This window comes from Periplaneta americana, chromosome 9 (genome assembly GCF_040183065.1).
Source record: "Periplaneta americana isolate PAMFEO1 chromosome 9, P.americana_PAMFEO1_priV1, whole genome shotgun sequence".
Classification (NCBI taxonomy): Eukaryota; Metazoa; Arthropoda; class Insecta; order Blattodea; family Blattidae; genus Periplaneta; species Periplaneta americana.
The window spans coordinates 85,269,380-85,288,859 of NC_091125.1; the positions used below are offsets into that span (position 1 = coordinate 85,269,380).

At 36.9% G+C, this 19,480-nt stretch overlaps 1 protein-coding gene across 2 annotated transcripts in view; it reads right to left on the bottom strand.

Moving 5' to 3' along the window:
• LOC138706171 (alpha-(1,3)-fucosyltransferase 7-like) overlaps nt 1-19,480 on the bottom strand; it is a 229,378-nt gene that overhangs the window by 61,956 nt on the left and 147,942 nt on the right. For both annotated transcript variants that reach the window (XM_069835175.1, XM_069835176.1), the window contains one exon: nt 2,607-2,901. In XM_069835175.1, the coding sequence (XP_069691276.1) occupies nt 2,607-2,828 (222 nt within the window). In that variant the 5' untranslated portion in view covers nt 2,829-2,901. The remainder of the gene's footprint in view (nt 1-2,606; nt 2,902-19,480) is intronic.

Genomic DNA, 19,480 nt, shown 5'->3' on the forward strand with positions numbered 1-19,480 from the left:
GAGAACCAGGTAGTTGCCAATGTCTCCCGGTAGCAGATCGGGAGACTAGCGCGTACTTGCCCAAGGCTTGTGAGCGCACATTTTATTCCTGCCTCTCACCTTGCGCATATCTGCCTAACTGGCAACTGTTGTTTGCCTCTCGTTATTCTTGCGCAGTTGCGAAAGTGAAAACGACGTTTTAACTGACATCTGTTGTTTCCGCCTCTCGTTATTCCTGCTCAGTAACAAAAGTGGAAACGCGGCTTCAGTGCAACTCCATCATTCAGTCAACATCTCTTCATTCCGCCAGTATTCCATAGCATTCCTCGCACTCTGGCTGCCGATGCACGGAGGGGACTGGCCTAGGGATGGGTGGGGATGCCTGCTCGAAACCTGGGTACGCAGCGAACCTTACTGCAGTCAGCCGATGTGAGTTGGGAATGCGCCTAGCTTGACTAGCGCAATAGATCTTGAAAGATCCCAGTGCTGATCGCAGTGCCACCTCCCGAAATTAAATTTAATTCAGTGAACCTAGTTTATACAGGATTGAAGGTGTTCACTGAGGTAACTTCACATAGTTAATCCTTAAGGTATACGGAACAGAAATTTCCTTTGCCATTTTGTCCTACTTCTTTTTATTTAGCAGGAAATCGACTTTATTCCTAGACGAAATTTTAACATCGCATTCAATTCAGTTGCACTTGGCAAGGCAAGGATTCATCCCCTCTCCGCAGCAGGGGAGGGCGGTTGTGTAGTCAGTGTCAACATCAGACCTGTTTCACAAGGTGACTGCCCTTGGTAAGTAACGATTACGACTCACGGAGCATAATATTTTATTTTTACGTGCTTTTTAGTAGCTTATTTTACATATCCGCATTAAATAATTCACGAACTTTATTGTGAACCATTCAAGTACCAGTAGTTAATAATACCAGTGGAGTTAACTTATAACAGCAAGGAAGAGTTGGTGAAGTAATAACGTAATAATTGTGTAAGTACTTCAGAAGCAAGTTTTAAATAAAAAATACAAGTTATTTTCAGAAATTAATTTCAAAACTTGTCTAACGTCAACCTCGTGCTGCATTGAATTCATGTATCGAAATATGGTATTTTTTTATGGGACAGGAGTTAAATTTAGTCCGAATACAGAGCTAAAATTAGATTCATGAAGAATTAAAATTTACTGTTCCTATAAAAGCACGATAGCCTACACATTTTAAGAATCTGTCACTTTATAACAGAGTGCGTCAAGTTACAAAAATGCACAGTCACGTTAATTAGTAGACTAATTTTCAAGTATCTAACCACAGGAAATGATACAGTTTGTAATCCAGTTCATGAAAACCGCGAGAAAAAGAATGGATTTTTTTAGGTACAATTGTTCAAAGTACATTTACAATTATTACAATGGGTTCGTTAAGTCGTAAAATGGTGTCGAATTAAGTTCAAAATTTGTAACACTTTTCAATTGCCTTTTTTTTTTTTACAGTTTACTAATTTATTTATTAAATTCTTAGTATTAATGGTTTCATTAAAAGTTACTGAAAAGGGAAGATAGTCACCTCATCCTACGTCCTGGGCCGGATTTACATTGCAATGCACAACAATTTACTTCCGAAAGTTGTCGAATGTGAAGTTTTCCGAATTCCTAGACAATTTTTGTATTGTGAAAAACTTCTTTCAACATCACATGATGTGATTGGGGCATATTTAAAGTATGGCACGTCAGTAGCGTTGATTCCTAGTTCATTTATCTGTTCTAATTGTTAGTTATCAACCAAAGCACGTCTGATGGAACACACTGCTTAGTAACCAACATTTTTTTCAAGAACACTTTTCCTGCACTTTTAAGCTGACCTGTGATTGTCCAACGTTTTGAATGGAATATTGCAACTTATCATCATTCGACACAAATCCTGGCAAAAGTCATATTTCATATTTGAGACGGAATTTGAACTGGAACCCTTATTTTCTTCTAACATACGAGCAACATTTTTTGTGTGTTTCTATGTATTACAATGATGTCTATCGATTATTTTGTTATCTTTTTTAATGCACACATACATAACCGGTACTTAATTGTTTCACCAGTATCAACACTAAAAATGTCGACACCATATTCTTTTATTAAAAAATACACTATGTTTTTTAACATGTCTTCAGCATTATGATCACTTCAATGAACACAAATGAAGAATATGTTTACGTATCTCAATGTTCTCTGTTCACGTACGGACGAGGACTGACTGAGAACGCAGAATGGCATCTGTTTTCGGTGTTCGCATGGTGCTCTCTGCTGACGGTACTCTGTTGTACCTACTTGGGATGCGTGCACACCTCATGCTATAGACTATGCGTACAGTACATGTAAAAGTGTAAACATGACTTTTCCGCTGTCTAACCATTAGTTTTGCCAGAAACCATCTATCAGGGACAAGATTGTTTTACGTACCGTTACTTACGATACTCATCCCTTGGCCTGGTTTGAACTCGCGAATCTCGGACCCAACTGCTTGCACGATAACCGTAAGATTACCGAGCAACGAACGAAGTAGTAAGACTTGTCTTTTGTCAGATAACTAAGATTAATAATATCTGATTTTATGTTCAGGGAGGCTACAACTTACGTCATTCGCCGCCAAGCCTCGCCAATTAGGCGAAATATTGACGCCGGCGTCTTCGGTGACGTAGTCGTAATCCTCCGGATACACGGCGTAATACAGGTCTGCGGAGTTGATCTGGCTTCTGAAGAGACACATGACGAAGAGCGTCACCGTCATGAGCACCATCAGCACCCGGCGCCGCCGCTTGGGGCCCCACATGATCCGACTGAGCGCGTCAGCCCCCATGCTGTCATGGACGTTCTGCACCGATCACGCCTTCTGCCATGGCCGCGTCCCTCATGGCGGCGCAACAGAGGATCTGAAACAACACATTGCGTGAGTATTACATAGGCCTATCATTGTAGTCACTAGATTCAAATGAAAAGTAATATGGGGCAACACTGCATGCTATTTAAAAAGCGGATGTCATTGTGTACATTACACATCAATTAAAAATAACTAATTATATTAGGTAAAAATTTGTCAAATTATTCACGTCAGTAAAATAACACACGATGTTCATTATTATATTTTACTTGTTTCAGAATTCAGTTTCTCTATCACGTTGCGAATTATAGACTATTGCCGTTTACAGTTTATTTCCTTGAACTATTATACAGGCCTACGAAATTATGATTCATAAAACTTAAAAAAAATAGGCATATACTAAATTCACTATTCTTTGGGGTGCTGAATTCAAAATTACAGTAAGCTCACAATCAGTTGTTCTCTATTACGTATCATTTTCCCAAATTTATTTTCAAAAGTTTTAGCTAAGCAAACATTCTGATGGGGGCAGATAAAAAAAGTCAAAATGTTTCCTTTCATCATGTTAATAATTTCAAAACAAGTGTTTCTACAAATTTTGGCCACTCGACCGCAATTACGAGGGCCGTAAAAAATAAGTTCGCCCGGGGCCGTTAACAGAAAGAAAACATAATTTCAATGGCAACATTTATTGGAACAGACACAGCAATTATTCAGCTATTCTTCAACGTACTTCCCACCGGAACTGAGACATATTTTTCATGTCATGGGATCGACAGAGAGGTGGAAACGACTGCCAAACGCTGGTTCCGATCCTAGGCTGCTGACTTCTACGACACAAGGATACAAAAATTGATCCCATGGTATGACAAATGTCTCAATTTTAGTGGGGGATATGTTGGCAACAATTGCTGTATTTGTTTCAATAAATCTTTCCATACAATTGTGTTTTTTTTTTTTTTTTCTGTAAAAGGCCCCAGGGAAAATCACTTTCTGTACGGCCTTGTAATTGCGGCCGAGTGGGCAAAATTTGTATAAGCACTTCTTTTGACATTATTAACATGTTGGAAGAAAAAAAATTAACTTTTCTATCTGCCTCTATCAGAATATTTGCTTAAGTGAATGTAGCGTTGTTGAAATTAATGTTTCTATGATATTTCTTAATTATAGACTCATCACAAATAGAGGATGGAAGTGAAATAGCTTTGCAGATTTCAAGAAAGAATAGTCCATGATGTATGAAACAAAAACTATAGGCTATCATCATATTGGTGGAAAGTTAATAGTTTTTTTTTTTTTTTTTTTCAGAAAAATATTTCTTCCCAAATGTTTAACAATCTCTTATTCGGTAACTATTGCGAGTAGGATTGTGATTTTTGTCCATATCAATAGGAAGATTAATAACGAATAGTTTATCCCTCTGGCGTAATTCAATAGCCCGCACGTTTTTCGTGTAAATTTAATTTAAAAACCCCTGCCTGCCTGCCTGCCTGCCTGCCTGCCTGCCTGCCTGCCTGCCTGCCTGCCTGCCTACCCGGAGTTACCCTCGAGCGTAGATTCCATTCCCGCTTGGGCTGATTACCTGGTTGGGTTTTTCCAAGGTTTTCCCCAACCGTAAGGAAAGTGTCAGGTAATCTATGGCGAATCCTCATTTCATTAAGTATCTATAAGCCTACATATATATATATATACTCTAAGCATTTCGGATGTTATTTTTCTGTTTACAAAAGTTAGCATTTAATAGTTATGCTAATGTCATGAGTAGTATTACTGGTTCATTATGAGTCCAAAGAACCCCTCCTATCATTCTGAACCTTAACATCATGCTTAAGTGGTTCATCCACGTGTAACATATATTTTATAACTAAGCCGAAATTTCTCTTAACAGTAAGAGGCTTCTGGATCTTCCATACGTGGTCACCGCTACACTTCAGAATAATTCGCAACGAAATGTAGAAGTAATTGTAAGCCCTATAGCATATAGAATATTTCATTTCTCATATCTGAACGTTTCTCCACCAATACTAAGTAATCCGACTCATTTATCAGTTTATTCCATGCAATACAAAAATTACGAAGAAAATCGTCTGATAAGCTTGAATCTCAGGGGCATTGTATATTTTTAACTTAAAATAAAGACCTTTCTTTTACTAAACGTTGCTATAATCTATACACATTTTTTCCAGATAACTTTACTCTAAAATACTAAGTATGAACAAAATATATTGAGTAGTTTAGGAAAAGGGTCGTTAGTACAGAATACACAGACGGAATGCTCCAGGAAAAAAACTACTGCAAGGGAAAACTGGTGTTATTAATTATTATGGCGATGATGATTTGGTATCAATATTTTAAAGGAAAAATAAGCTACCAGGGCACTAGGCGTATATCCGAAATTCATGTCGTTCTCCTGTGAAACAGCGAGTACCCACAGTATATCTTGATCGTTATTGATGCGTCATTGGACTGGCAGAGCACGCATTTCGAATCGATAATGTCCGGTGGAAATGCAGAGTACGTGACTTGGCAGAAAGCAGATGTCGTGGCCATTCTGATAGCACTGAGCATTATCTCCGTGCACGACAGCAGATTCCTTCAGCCTCTGCACCTGCACCAAATGACAATTCGGTAAGTTTCATATTCAATACGACGTAGGACAAGCTAAGATTTCTTGGAAATTCTTAGAAAATAACTTCTTCGCCGTAAGTCTTCGATGGTCAATTGTTACTATACGCATTTATCGCGGGTTCAACGCGGCCGCCACTGGTGCACAGTGCTTTACTGTGTGTTCGTTTCTAAAGCGGTGAAGCGGAAAGGACGTGGGCGAGGGTATCTGCTTTCCTTTTTCCTTCCCCTTTTATGCACAGGACTGATAATATACAGTAGAGCGTCTCGTTTAGGCACAGTGAAAATGTAAACAAAGTGCAGGTAACGTGTGGGGGGGGGGGAGGAGGACGAGCCGTACGATAAACACGAGGGATGCACAAGATTTTAGTTACAACATTTATGGCGGAGCATTAATTGAAATTATATTTTCCAAAAACACACAAAACAAAAGAACACAAATTACATAACGTTATAATATACACATTTTAACAAACAAGCAATTGTAAAGTTGAAATATTTCAATATAACAAATCAAATTTTGCTACTTATATGATGTTTTTAAGCAGCATTTTTTACGGTAACGAATTTCATTCTCTGTATGACTAACATAATATCACCGTCTTTTGTGGCCGAATTAACAAAACTCCAGTAGACTATATTGGTCTGAAGTGACAACACTATTTTCTAAACATAATTATCTCTTCTCAAAGTTCAATTTATTCAAGTACTGTACGGTGATGTTATATTACTCATACAGATAATGAAATTCACGACTGTAAAAAATGCTGCTTGAAAACAACATCATATAAGTAGCAAAATTTGATTTATTATATTGAATTATTTCAACTTCACAATAAAATTGTTTGTTTGTTAAAATGTGTATATGATAACGTTATGTAATTTTGTTCTTTTGTTTTATGTGTTTTTGGAAAATATAATTTCAATTAATGCTCCGCCATAAATGTTGTAACTAAAACCTTGTGCATCCCTCGTGTTTATCGTACGACTCGTCCTCCCCCCACACGTTACCTGCACTTTGTTTACATTTTCACTGTGCCTAAATGAGGCGCTCTACTGTAGGTCACACGCATAGAAACAAAGGTAGATTACGTTCTTTCGGCGCCAGCACAACACAGTCATAGGAGACTCGGCAATGAAAACCACAGTAATTACTGCTGTTTCCTCCGTGTCCGTAACTGTTGAGTAGTTTCAGATATTCTTTATAGTAGCTGCATCCAATTCACTAATATCTGAACAGTGAACATGTATGTTCCTTAAACCTATATTTGTTAGTCTTACAGGTCTAGTGTTTACAATAGCAATGGATCAGACATTCACGCGTTCGAACCCGATCAGTTTGTTCTTAAGAGTATTAAAAAGAACTCAGCTTGACTTCTTTCGAAAGAGAAATAAATCTAAGGATCTCGTGTCATATATACTAGCACCAAAAAGTATTGGCACACTCAATGTTTTCCTTATAAGATCTGTATAAAAGGCAAGTTTATTCCTTAATATAATGGAAAACTAAAAATCTTTCACAGAAATCACAACAATAACGCAAAATAATTATTTACAAAAGAAAATCCATTTTCCGATTTCAAAGAAAGTATTGGCACATTATATTAATGCATAGAATAGGTCTCTGTAATGTATTTTCGGTATCCTGTAGCAAGCCATTAGCAAGGAAGACAGTTTCCAGGCGTTTCGGCATTGAATTTACCAAATTTCTCTTCGTTTCAGGGGAAATTTCAGATCACACATCCAAGAATCTTTATAAACTTTTCCTCATTAGATGGGCGGCGCTTGGCCCTTTATTTTCCAAGATATGCCCACAAATACTCAATAGGATTCAAATCTGGGCTCTATGGTGGAGTAAGACGTCTCTTGTTTCTATAACAGTATGTTTGAGATAGTTATCTTGTTGGAAACGGAAGACCCCATCCAGGCCGAGCTTGTGCACACTGTTGGACAAAATATCTCGCAGCACACCAATGAATTTGTACTGATCCAATTCTCCATTAATAAAGGCCAGATTTCTAACTCCAGAGGATGCCATGCACCTCCAAACCATAACGTGCCCACCTCCATCTTTTACTATTGGAACTATGCGTTGTTGCTGTAATTCTGTGTTAGGTTTCCGCCACACTTTCATCCGTCCTTCAGAACCGAACTAGTTGAACTTCGACTCGTCTGAGAATATGAAAGTATCCCAGAATTCCAATGGCTTTCCACAATACTCCTTGAAAAACTCAAGGCTTTCTTCCTGTTTACCTCGGAAATATATGGTTTTTGCTGGAAGACCTGCCATGAATATCAGCACTATTGAAGACATTGCGTGCAGTCTGCGCTCTTATCGTCTTGTTAGATGTTGTTGCGATGTCAGCAGCTAAAGAGGCAGCACTTTTTGTAGGTTTCCTTTGAACTAAACATATGATGGTTCTTTTCTCTCGATGTGTGAGTTCTCATGGGCGATTAGATCTTTGCTTGTTTCGTGTGGATCCTTGTTCTCTGTGTTTGTGTTATTGATCTTACAGTAGAAAGTATTTTACCTATCTGTCTGTAACTTTTTCCTTGTTAGTGCACTTTATCTCGAACAGAGGATGAATGTTCACCTTTCTTCGGTCCCATGTTGACAGTACTGAGCACTATCATACCAGACTTGCGACTCGCTGGTAAACATTCCTTAGTGAAGTTACAAAAACATGGTCTTGTGTTATTGCAGTTTAAATGACAGAAACGTACGATGGCGCTACTGTGCCAATAACTTCTTGGCGATTCTGATACTGTATTTTAATTTCTAGGAAGTTTGTTTATCGTGTCATTGAATAATTTCATAATCAAAATCGTTTAACTACCTTGTTTCTGCCCATAAATATCAACTGCATTTTCAATTATCTTAAATTGAACCCAGTACTACAACAAAATGGGGTGTGCTAATAGTTTTTGGAGCCAGTGTATATATTGCTCATAACTCATAAGAAAAGGCTGACCCTCGATAAAGAGAGCTCAGTATGTAATTTTAAGTTTGCGTTCGCTTGGAATAGTTCTTGGAAATATCACTAGGGATCACTAGAATGCTGTATACAGTGTGGATACTGCACACCAGTCATACACAATAGCAGACAACGAACATACGTAGACTAATACTCTACAAAAACATCTCAACACATACAACACAAACAAACAAATACAACCACACAGGCGTATACAAACTCAAATGCAACAACTTCTACATAGGACAGACAGGCAGATCATTTCAAACACGTTACAAAGAACACATCACAGCCATAACAAAATTACAAAACACTTTCACATATGCAGAACACATCACAAATGCTAACCACACATACGGAGACATCAACACAAACATGGAAATTCTACACATCCAACCAAAAAGCCAGAAACTAAACACACTAGAACAATACGAAATACACACAAAAACACATCCAATGAAATTCTCAACACAACTCAATTTCAGAACACACACACACTTTGACTCCACACTACACTACACTACACAAACACACCCCTACAGGAAACAAAAAAAGGCGCCAAGACCAGCAACAACCAGTTCTGATGTTGGCCAATAAGAGGCCGAAACATGTTAACAAGGTAACATAAAATTTAATACGTGAAAGACATATAATACGTTTTCCAAAAAAAAAAAAAAAAAATACCATAAACTGTGCTACAATTTCTGAGGAATATTATCGTTGTTGTGTAGGTATGTGTACTAATTATTAAATTTAATTACCTGGAAACAATATTAAATTACAGTTATATATTGTAAGTAAAACTGGAAATTATTAATGTGAAAACATCTTAGTGACAGCCATAGGACAAATCTTTAAGACATGCAACGAAAAGTGCAACGGAAATCCCTTACGAAAGGCAGGCGTTGTGAACAGTGTAGTCAACATCTACCATGTACGTATGCACGTTTAGTCAACTGTCCGAAGACTAGTTGGAACCTCATTGTCATTAAATGACACCATTGGAGCTTAAAAGCGCGTTGTTCGACACTTGCGGCATCTACAGCTCCGAATGTTCCGATAAGCCAAAATAAATAAATAAATAACAACACGAAAGTTCAAGCTGTAACATAACCATTTTCAAAATGTAGTTTACAATAACTAATTCAAAGCGAATATTTCAAAACAATAATAAGATTAATTTGCAAATTCAGAAACAGAAAACGGAATATAGGCTATCCATACATAGCCGAATATGGACATTATGTAAGTTTGTTACATATTTATAAAATGAATTGGCTACTTGCTTATCACATAATTTTGAATTACGACAATATAAATAAATCTGACAAAACAGCGAATGGAGGTACCACTACCGATGCTATGTTCCAAAGACGATTAGATACCGGTGCGTTAGAATCACGATTAATTGTATCGTACTTTAGATATTTATTATAAACCTATTGTGTCTAGTTTACCGCAAACTGAAAATTTTATAGAAACAATGCAATAACATTTTGTCAAAAAAATATGGAGCTTTAATTTTTTATGTTTTCACATATTAAATTTTACGCGACAATCCGATTCTCGCGATATTTTTATATCGCCTAAATTAAGATATGTTCTACGAAACGTGTCGACCAATTTCCGTTTGAATTACAAAGACGGGTCGATCAACAGGTATGGCGCCCTCTAGTGTTTTGTTACTTGGCACGAATATTATATTGCATCAGAGAAATAATGTGATAAAATGTCAGTCCTTCACACATAATCGGCTTTCATCTCCTAGATATGTAAATATGTTTAAATATGGTTGGCATAAAGCCGGGTACCTTGACAACAAACCTGTAGAATTCTGTTTTCACGTTGATGTACAGAACTGCTTTAAAGCTGACTATGAGAAACTTACTTTTCTGAAATGTTCGTGGCGCAAAGTTCCACTGCGTTCTGAGCATTTTTACGATTTCCACTACTATGATCAGCACAGTGAGTCATTTCAGATATGCTTACATTTCCTTATCATTTCTTCATAGACTATTCTATAGTCAATTTCATGAGTATAATGTATCTGGTATGTCATTTTCAGTACGGTATGCAGTTAGATGAGATTTATTGCCTGATATGTCTAGCACTGTTTGCATTAGCTGTTATAGCTCTAGATTGAAGATTTTGAAAAAATCATATCTCGAAAACTAGGCCTTCTCTGGATGTAGAAATTTACAGGGAGGTTTCTTATTTCAAATGGAACGTATGGGGGAAAAATCGTTGTGAAAATCCATTATCACTTGATGAGCCTTCCTTGTCAGTAAAATCCAGTGTTTCTTCGACAGAATCGGCATCTATGAATTGGTGTAATTCTTGTTTGTGCACAACCGCTACGTGACTGCAGCAGGCTGCTAACTCAGTGTGTGACATTCATCCGGTAGTCTTTGCTGTGTAATTGTGGTTGAGAGTGAAGGTTGTATAGATGTAATTATGTACACTAAAAGACGTTTAAAGTTCATAATTATTTAAACGAGACACTAATCGTAAACAATACAGGTAATTACCTTGCCAACATGATGTCATCATTGTCTCTACCTCCTTTCTAAAAGTTTCAGGTTCTGGGACATAATTTGATATATCTTCATTTCCGGGGGTTTATATAAAGATTCTAGACTAATTTTCATTAAGAACAGTTTCTTTAGAAACAGTGTATCAAGGGAAGTATTGTGAAATAATTAATATTTCATCCGTGTAAACGTAAATTTGTAGATCTAATAATATGAATGTTATATAGACACGTCTTGCGATGGAAAATTCCCATTGAAATTATTGAATTCAACTGCATCTAGTGTTAGATCAAATAAGCTCGAAATATGGTGTTGTAGAAAATTCAGTGGCGAACATGAATAAATTTTCGAAGAAAACTTAGATGGACGAATGGATGATTGAGTGGATGAATGTAAGGATGGAAGAAGGAAGATACCGACAGCTATTAATACTTCATCGTTTACTTCAGTTGTTAGACTCTGATGATCATTTTGCACTCTGATGCTATCGGTGGTGTGATGGTAGTTGCCGGTACATTCTGTTACTAATTATTTACAATTGAGTTAAAATCTGGCATTCATTGGCCGTATCTATTTGTGCACGCGCTATCCACATTCAGAATAATATATCACTTAAAAGAGAAGATGCGAAAGTGAGAGTGGTGTGCGGAAAGCAACTGGAAGCTACCACATTCACCTTTCCCAAGAAAAAGTGCAAACATGAATTTGGGGCAGAAGAAGATATCAAATGATAGACAATATTAAGTTACATAGATCATATACGGAGACAATAGGGAAAATTGGATAATGCTGGGTTTTCAGTGAAAAACCTGCTCTTCGGCAGAAAACTATGAATTAATGAATATCCTGTATTGATGTCATATTTAATTTTCACTTTATTGCATTCGTTAAGTTGTGGATCAAATAGGTCCACATAATTTGTATTGTAGGAGGTACAAGGTTCGAGCCTAGAGACCGGCTATCTTGACTTGGTCCCCCCTCCCCCCAAGTGTCTCTAGACGAATGTTGGAGTAGTACCTAATGTGAAGAGTCTCGACCCTCATCCTTCCCAATCTTTTACAATCCTTTATAATATCATTTCGTTGTCATATTCTCACTTTCCATGACAGGCAGGTGAGTAACGCAACTAGTTAACTGTGCACTTTTCTGTCAGGAGGGAAGAGCATTTTTTAAAAAACGCCTAACAAAAAGTAATAATAATTTGAGAACTATTTCATAACGAGATATGTTTTTGTAGCCTGTCCGAAATGCCAACATGGAAGCTAGGCCTATTAATTTGAAATTTAACATTGTATATACGTATATATATATATATATATATATATATATATATATATATATAACTTGATTCTTGTGATTGTAAGGAGTAAGAAGTTCATGAGAAACAGAGTACGTCGGTCAAACTCCGAGAATCATCACAAAGTTTCAACTACAACGTTATGTTGCATGGTGATTCAAATAGTTAGAAGAAATCACAATCCAGCACTAATATTGTAGAAGGTTTCCTGTTGCACTGATCTGGTAAATGCCTCCAAACATTTTTCACTGATCACAAATCGAGAATGGCTGTAGGAACAATAGCAGCCGTTAAGCTCAGTTATTTTTCAGTTTGTGTAAATGAACACTTAAGAGACTCAAGAGAAACAGCCTTGTTTGTTAATGAGCAGATGAAATGTCACAGAATGTTTCCTAATATCTGACTCGCGACTCATTTGCAGTGATGACAAGAGGATTTCCAATTCACGAGAACGGACCTGTTTTCACTTAAGGTTTGCATCATCTTCACTTTCAATCATTTCATTGTGAAAATTTTCGAAAGGTGAACCTTTAAGAATTGTAATCTATCTGCCCATCTATCTCTCCCTTCCTCAGGCATTAAGCCATTTCAATCTGTTGCAACATCAGTGTCCTTTTCATCTTTTCTCTAATTTCCAACATTTCTTTACTTTCAAAGTTTAAGTAAGGTGAGCCTCCTTAAGTTCGCCACCTTAAGTAAATTTACTTTTAAATTGATGATAAAGTCATATTTCGAAAGTATAAAACACTTCGTTGCAATATTAATAATAAAGAGCATCTAAAATAAAAATGTCGTAAAGAATAAGATACTCCTTCTCGTACAAAAACAAAAGAGATAAGGGGATGCAACTGGCGAAGTTAGAAAGCATGTGTTCCAAAGTTCGTCACTTGCCTGTTGTAAATTCAAATAATATTTTAATATCATCAGAGTAGGCCTACAGCTGTAATATATTTTAATACAAAGAAAATGGTCATGGAATTAAAGTTTTATCATTAATAAATTATTACAGGATTAATAATTTTAGTATTCGTTTACCTATTAGTATAAAATATCTAAAATATCACTCATTTAAATACTAAAATTAAAATGTGTCGCCTATTTAAACTACCAACTGTTTAAAATGGACTCAGAGAAGCAGCAACGAATGATCCTAATTTGGCCATGGAAGAAGCTGCAGAGACGAACTTAAGAACAGTTTCAATACTTAATAATAATGTCACAAATTAGGACATCACTGTAGTAAATGTAATTCTAAAAATACAGCCAGAAAGTACACAAAATAGGCTTATTCCATTTGATGAAACGGATTATTACGGGGCAAATCTTATACCAGCAACCACAGTTAACAAAATATGGCAACTATCTCATAGCAAGAGATACTGTAATGCACCTTACGTACTCATGAAGTTCTAACGCACCATTCATCAAGTTACTGCTGCCAACTTTTGGCCAAATATCGTATCTTAACGAAAATGGCGAGTGGCGAACTTTGGAGACCTGGTGAACTTAGAGATACCTACCTTAATATTTATAATCTTACTGTTTCAGTTTTTATACATTTCGACAAGTTTCGCGGACCATAAATGTCCTTAACTAGTAGCTTGTAAAACTGCAGTTAAAGTTATTGCAGACAAATACCGGGTGTCTGAATAAAAAGTATCCGAATTAAGAAAATATATCTCGAAAATAATTTACTATACAGCCTTCTGATTTGCGCATTGCAAAGGGAATTTCTCAAAGTTTTATCTATACCCCACTCAAGTGCATGCGCCAACTTTTTAGTCTAGTTTAGTAAACAATTTCGATGCCGTAGGGCAAAGTTACGTTCGTGTTCTGGCCAGCAGAGTTAGAAGTCTGTTGAGGCTGATCATCGTCATTTGAGAGTATAAATATGCACATGAACCTTGAACACTGAAAGGCACTCGGTTCTGAAATAAGATAGGTACAGCCGTCTACTACAGGAAGTCTGTTTTTTTATATATTTAGATAGCTTGGTTCCTTCTTTGAACGATGTCCATTGGCATACGGGGAATATTTTGTCTGTACTAGGCAATGGGCACCATTCGGCGAATCGCTAGCATTCGAAAAATGATCTTACTAGTCGGGTACGGTCTATACTTTCTGGTGACCGTTACAGACCTCTCTGAGTTAAATATAAGGTATCTCTGGGGGCTAGAAAGAAATACGAAGGATTTCCAACTGTCCAATCAGGCTTCTTGGGGATTGAGTACATAAAGGACTTTTCTCAACGTTCCGCCCTATGCGTATAATTCACATTCGCATTCAAAAAGATGGACTGCTAAACAATGTTATTGTCTCAGTTCTACTGTATTAATTTGGTTACACATTCAAGATGTTAAATTGGCATCTCAGAGGAAAACGTAGTTTTACAGTGAAGTTCAAGTAAACTTATTCCTGTTATAGGCCATGAAGATTCACAGCGTAGCGGGAGATCATTAAGGCTTCACCTTTACAGACATTAGCATTAGTAGCAGTAGGGAAGTCAGTCCTACTTGCTTGACGCCTTTATCCCCAAGGAAAGATCCCTGGTACTCATTTGTTAGCGCAAAGTTATCCCTTTACAGCCCCGAGAGGCATTCGAGGGGTGGGATGGCTCAGTAGTCAGCACAGTATATTAGCAGTACGAATGTCAGTTCTACGTGTTGACTGTTTTTCCACCAAGGAAATATCCTGGTACTCATTTCTCTTAGAAGTTGAGTCAACATCAGGAACACAATGTGGCCGTACGGATTAGATCAGTGGGGAAAATCCATGAACTCATCGGGAAACGAACTCGCGACCAACGCCTTAATCGCAAATCTACCGCGCACCCCATGGTTTTGCATATTATATTTAAACAATCAGGAGCCAAACTAGGAATCTGCTTCTGACTTCATACAACTCAGAACACTGGAGCAAAATAATAAATTGAAGAAATGTCTTCTGCCTTCCCACATCACTTACAAATTGTATTAGTAGTGTTGCTTATGGTCTGTAGGTGTCTCTTTAGACCATATATGTGAGTACCCCTGTCAACACATGTATAGATCTACTCTAGTAATCGAAGATCCTTTCAAGTTCTTTCATAATTCTTATTAAGATCTTATTTCAGTCTTTAACTTCAGTACTTGTAAGGAGGCCGATTGATGGTCCTAGCCCAATAGGGAAAATGAAGTTTTCTTTCGGTTATATCGTCAGCATTCTTGTTTCTACATTTAGGATACTCAAAGCAGACTGGCGATCAAAACAAATATAGACATTCATAATACTCATTCATTTCATTCATAGTGTTCTGCCCAAGGACAGGTTTTTCACTGCAAACCCAGCATTCTCCAGTCTTTCCTATTTTCTGCCTTCCTCTTAGTCTCCGCATATGATCCATATATATTAATGTCGTCTATCATCTGATATCTTCTTCTGCTCCGATCTCTTCTCCCGTTCACAATTCCTTCCAGTGCATACTCCAGAATGCAGTTTCTTCTCAACCCGTGACCCAGCCAATTCCTTTTTCTCTTCCTGATCAGTTTCAGCATCATTTTTTCTTCATCCACTCTTTTCAACACAGCTTCGTTTCTTATTCTGTCTGTCCATTTCATACGCTCCAGCCGTCTCCATATCCACATTTCAAATGCTTCTAGTCGCTTCTCTTCACTTCGTCGCAATGTCCATGTTTCTGCCCCATATAAGGCTAGACTCCACACAAAGCATTTTACTAGTCTCTTCCTTAGTTCTTTCTCCAGAGGTCCACAGAAGATGCTCCTTTTTCTATTAAAAACTTCCTTTCCCATTGCTATTCTCTTTTTGACTTCTTGGGAACAGCTCTTGTTACTGCTTATACTACACCCCAAATATTTGAAGCTATCCACTTGCTCTACTGCCTCATTTAGAATTCGCAAGTTTACCTTATTTACTTTTCTTCCTATGACCATGGTCTTCGTCTTGTTGGCATTTATCTTCATTCCATACTGCTCACAGCTGTCATTTAGCTCCAGTAACATATCCCATAGTATCATCTCTTCTGCTAACGACGTCATATCATCATCAAATCTTACGCACTTTATTCTTCTTCCTCCTACCATCACTCATTCTGAAAACAATTCTTTACTAAATCCTCCAAGTAGATGTTGAACAGGGTAGGTGATAAATGGCATCCTCTCCCCATTTCCCTTCCTTCTGCCAAATTGTATACTATCCTTTCATATTTCGAAGCACAGGCTATAATATCAGCCAGCTGTATTCCATTACGAGTATTTTCATATAAGAATCCATTAACGGTCAATGAGTAATTATAAATATACAAGTAACTATATCGAACTACAGACGCTAATCAAAAAGTGGTTGAATCATAAAATGATGATAAAATAAATATTTAATTTATGATTACAGGAAACCAATGTACTCAAAGAAAACGTACCACATAGCCACTTATAATGAGAAAATTTTGCACACAAATTCTTCATATTCTGTTCACAGAAGCTTCTAATATGTAAGGAATCGTGCTAAAGCAGAACAATAGGTAGGATATACGTACATGGAAACCAGCTCAACTCATTGGCTTGTGGAACTCACAGTAAGTGCTTTTATGTGTGATGAGTGAGCAGATTGACGACTATATTTGTTGTCTATATTCAACATCCCATTACTATTGACTCAGCTTGTATAAAGTAGTGCTTCCAGCTTAAACGAGTTTCACAGATATTTAATATTTTGTTTAATTAGATGTTCTTGGTGCCCGAGTAATTATTACGCTTGTCATTACACTAGAACGAGGTTCGCGTGCATAGACTTTTAAAGGCGATTATAATCCTTAAATAATAGCTTCGGAATCGAGTCCATTTCGTCAATTTGCCGCGCTTGAATGAGCCCTACGCCTAATTGAGAGAGCTCCGGGAAAAAATTACTCGTTATTTTTCAGCCCAAGTTAAACTTCAACTCGTGAATCATAATTATCATTAGGGCAGTGAATTCCGCCTGATATAGGCCTACAGCTCTACCTCAGAAATGTAAGTTAATTCTTTAAATTCCTGACTAGCAGAGCTCAGGAAGATATTAATCTGCCATATTGTAAGCTGTCAGCAACCAGGTAGCCTCTTACTTGTTTCTCTATGTTCAAGTATTTACTTAGTTACACTCATAAATTATTAAGGTGAAAAGATTTAATTGATGTTCGCTCCTTTGACTCAAAGTGGGCATTTAAGCATGCCTTGTCGTTTGAACTTCATGTTCTCAGTACTGTACAGTGTTGCCAGAACAGCGCAATTTCCGCCACATCTAGCGGACTGCGACCTTAATTTAGCTGGAATATTTTTTAACTAGCGAATAGCGGATTTTCTAGCGGTTATCAGTTTCATTGTAACTTTATGCTGGCAGTTTTACATTTCACTGTCGAACAGCAAACTTTTTAACGTTGACACACTTGTGCTTGTAGACTGTGGAGCAATATATTTTTCGCCAGCCAATTAGAAGCGTTAATGAACAAACCAAAAATGAATGGTGTAGTTTTCGTGAGACTGTTAGAATTGCTAAACTGAATGAATCGAATATTGTTCATTCAGACGTTTCAAATATTCTTCTTTAACAGTGTCTAGCAAGGCTTAAATAAATTTTATTCGGTTTAGGTGGATGTAGTTTTGCAGTGCATATATAAATAATTTCGTCTTTGATACGTACAACAAGTAAATTACAATAGTCTACATTTAAAAAGGTCCCCTTTGTCATAATAATTACAGTAAACTAATAGGCCTAATTTTTTTTTAATTTATAGATGCCTAAACCACAGTAACAACGGAAATTTTGTCCTGCATGGCTACACAATCCGTTGCTTAAAAAGTGGTTAGGTGTGTGTCGGAGTACAGATAGTGAAATAGCAAATTCTGTAATAAAACACTACCCATAAACTAAGCGACTTAAAGAAACATGCGACTACATAGAAATATACTGAATCAGAAAATATTATAGTTGGAACGCAAACAAACTCAAGCTGTTATAAATTTCGCGAAGACTTCAGCCATTGAAAAGTGGAAAATTGCAGACTGTCAGTTGTTTAATATTGCTGAACATGGTAGTATTTACAGCGTCATTAACTAACAAAAAACACGGTAGTATTAAGGATATAGATCTTTCAACTACGGTACAGTGTGCAAAAATATTCTCTGGTGACATGCAAGAATTGACAGAATATTCGTGATAGTCCATACAGTTTACTGTTGGACGAGTCAAATGACATCACAGTATATGAATATTTAGATTCATACAGTCTTCCAATACATTGAACGTCATAAAGAACAAGCCTAGTCTTCAGTTTTATATATAATAATTTTAAACGTTTTTAATTTCATAATTCAGGCACACTGCATGCCTCTCAATATATTGTATTATAATTATGCTCATTGGAAGGCTTTCTATCTGCATGTCAATTTAATTTTAAGACTATGTACGCCAATTTTATGTAAAGTATGCATGGTCAGACTATTTACTAGTGTTTTATAAAAGTGTTTAAATAATAATATTTTCACCTAGTTCAAATGTATGTTTGTTAGAAAACTATCACCTGAAGATGACTTGAAAGTAAGTCGAAAATATTCGTGACGTATATTAACATTGTATCTTGATGTAACAGAATCCATTTCTGCCATCATAACATGATAAGTGATTGACTGAAAAATAAAAAACTAATTTATTTATGTGATATTATTTCACAAACTTATCTGAACTCAACATGACTTTTAAATTTAGATTCTACTATTATTTATTATAGGCTATATAACATGATAGAATTTTCTAAATCTGGCGGATATAGCTATAGCGAATTTGTAAGACCAATTCGGCGGGTAGAGCACTGTGAGAGTTGGCAACACTGATACTGTATTTCGTAAAAATAAAACTGTTTTATTCTCCAAAAGCCTCAGCCTAGTTCAGATCGGTGCTAAATTTATTAGACTACACAGTGTGTCTAGTAGACTCGAAATGAAGGAAGTGTGGGAAGCTGTGCTTCTGTTGCCACGTTACTGTAAGTTGGGTTGTTTTACGACGCTGCATCAACATCTCAGGTTATTTAGCGTCTGAATGAAATGAAGGTGATAATGTCGGTGAAATGAGTCCGGGGTCCAGCACCGAAAGTTACCCAGCATTTGCTCGTATTGGATTGAGGGAAAACCCCGGAAAAAACCTCAACCAGGTAACTTGCCCCAACCTGGAATCGAA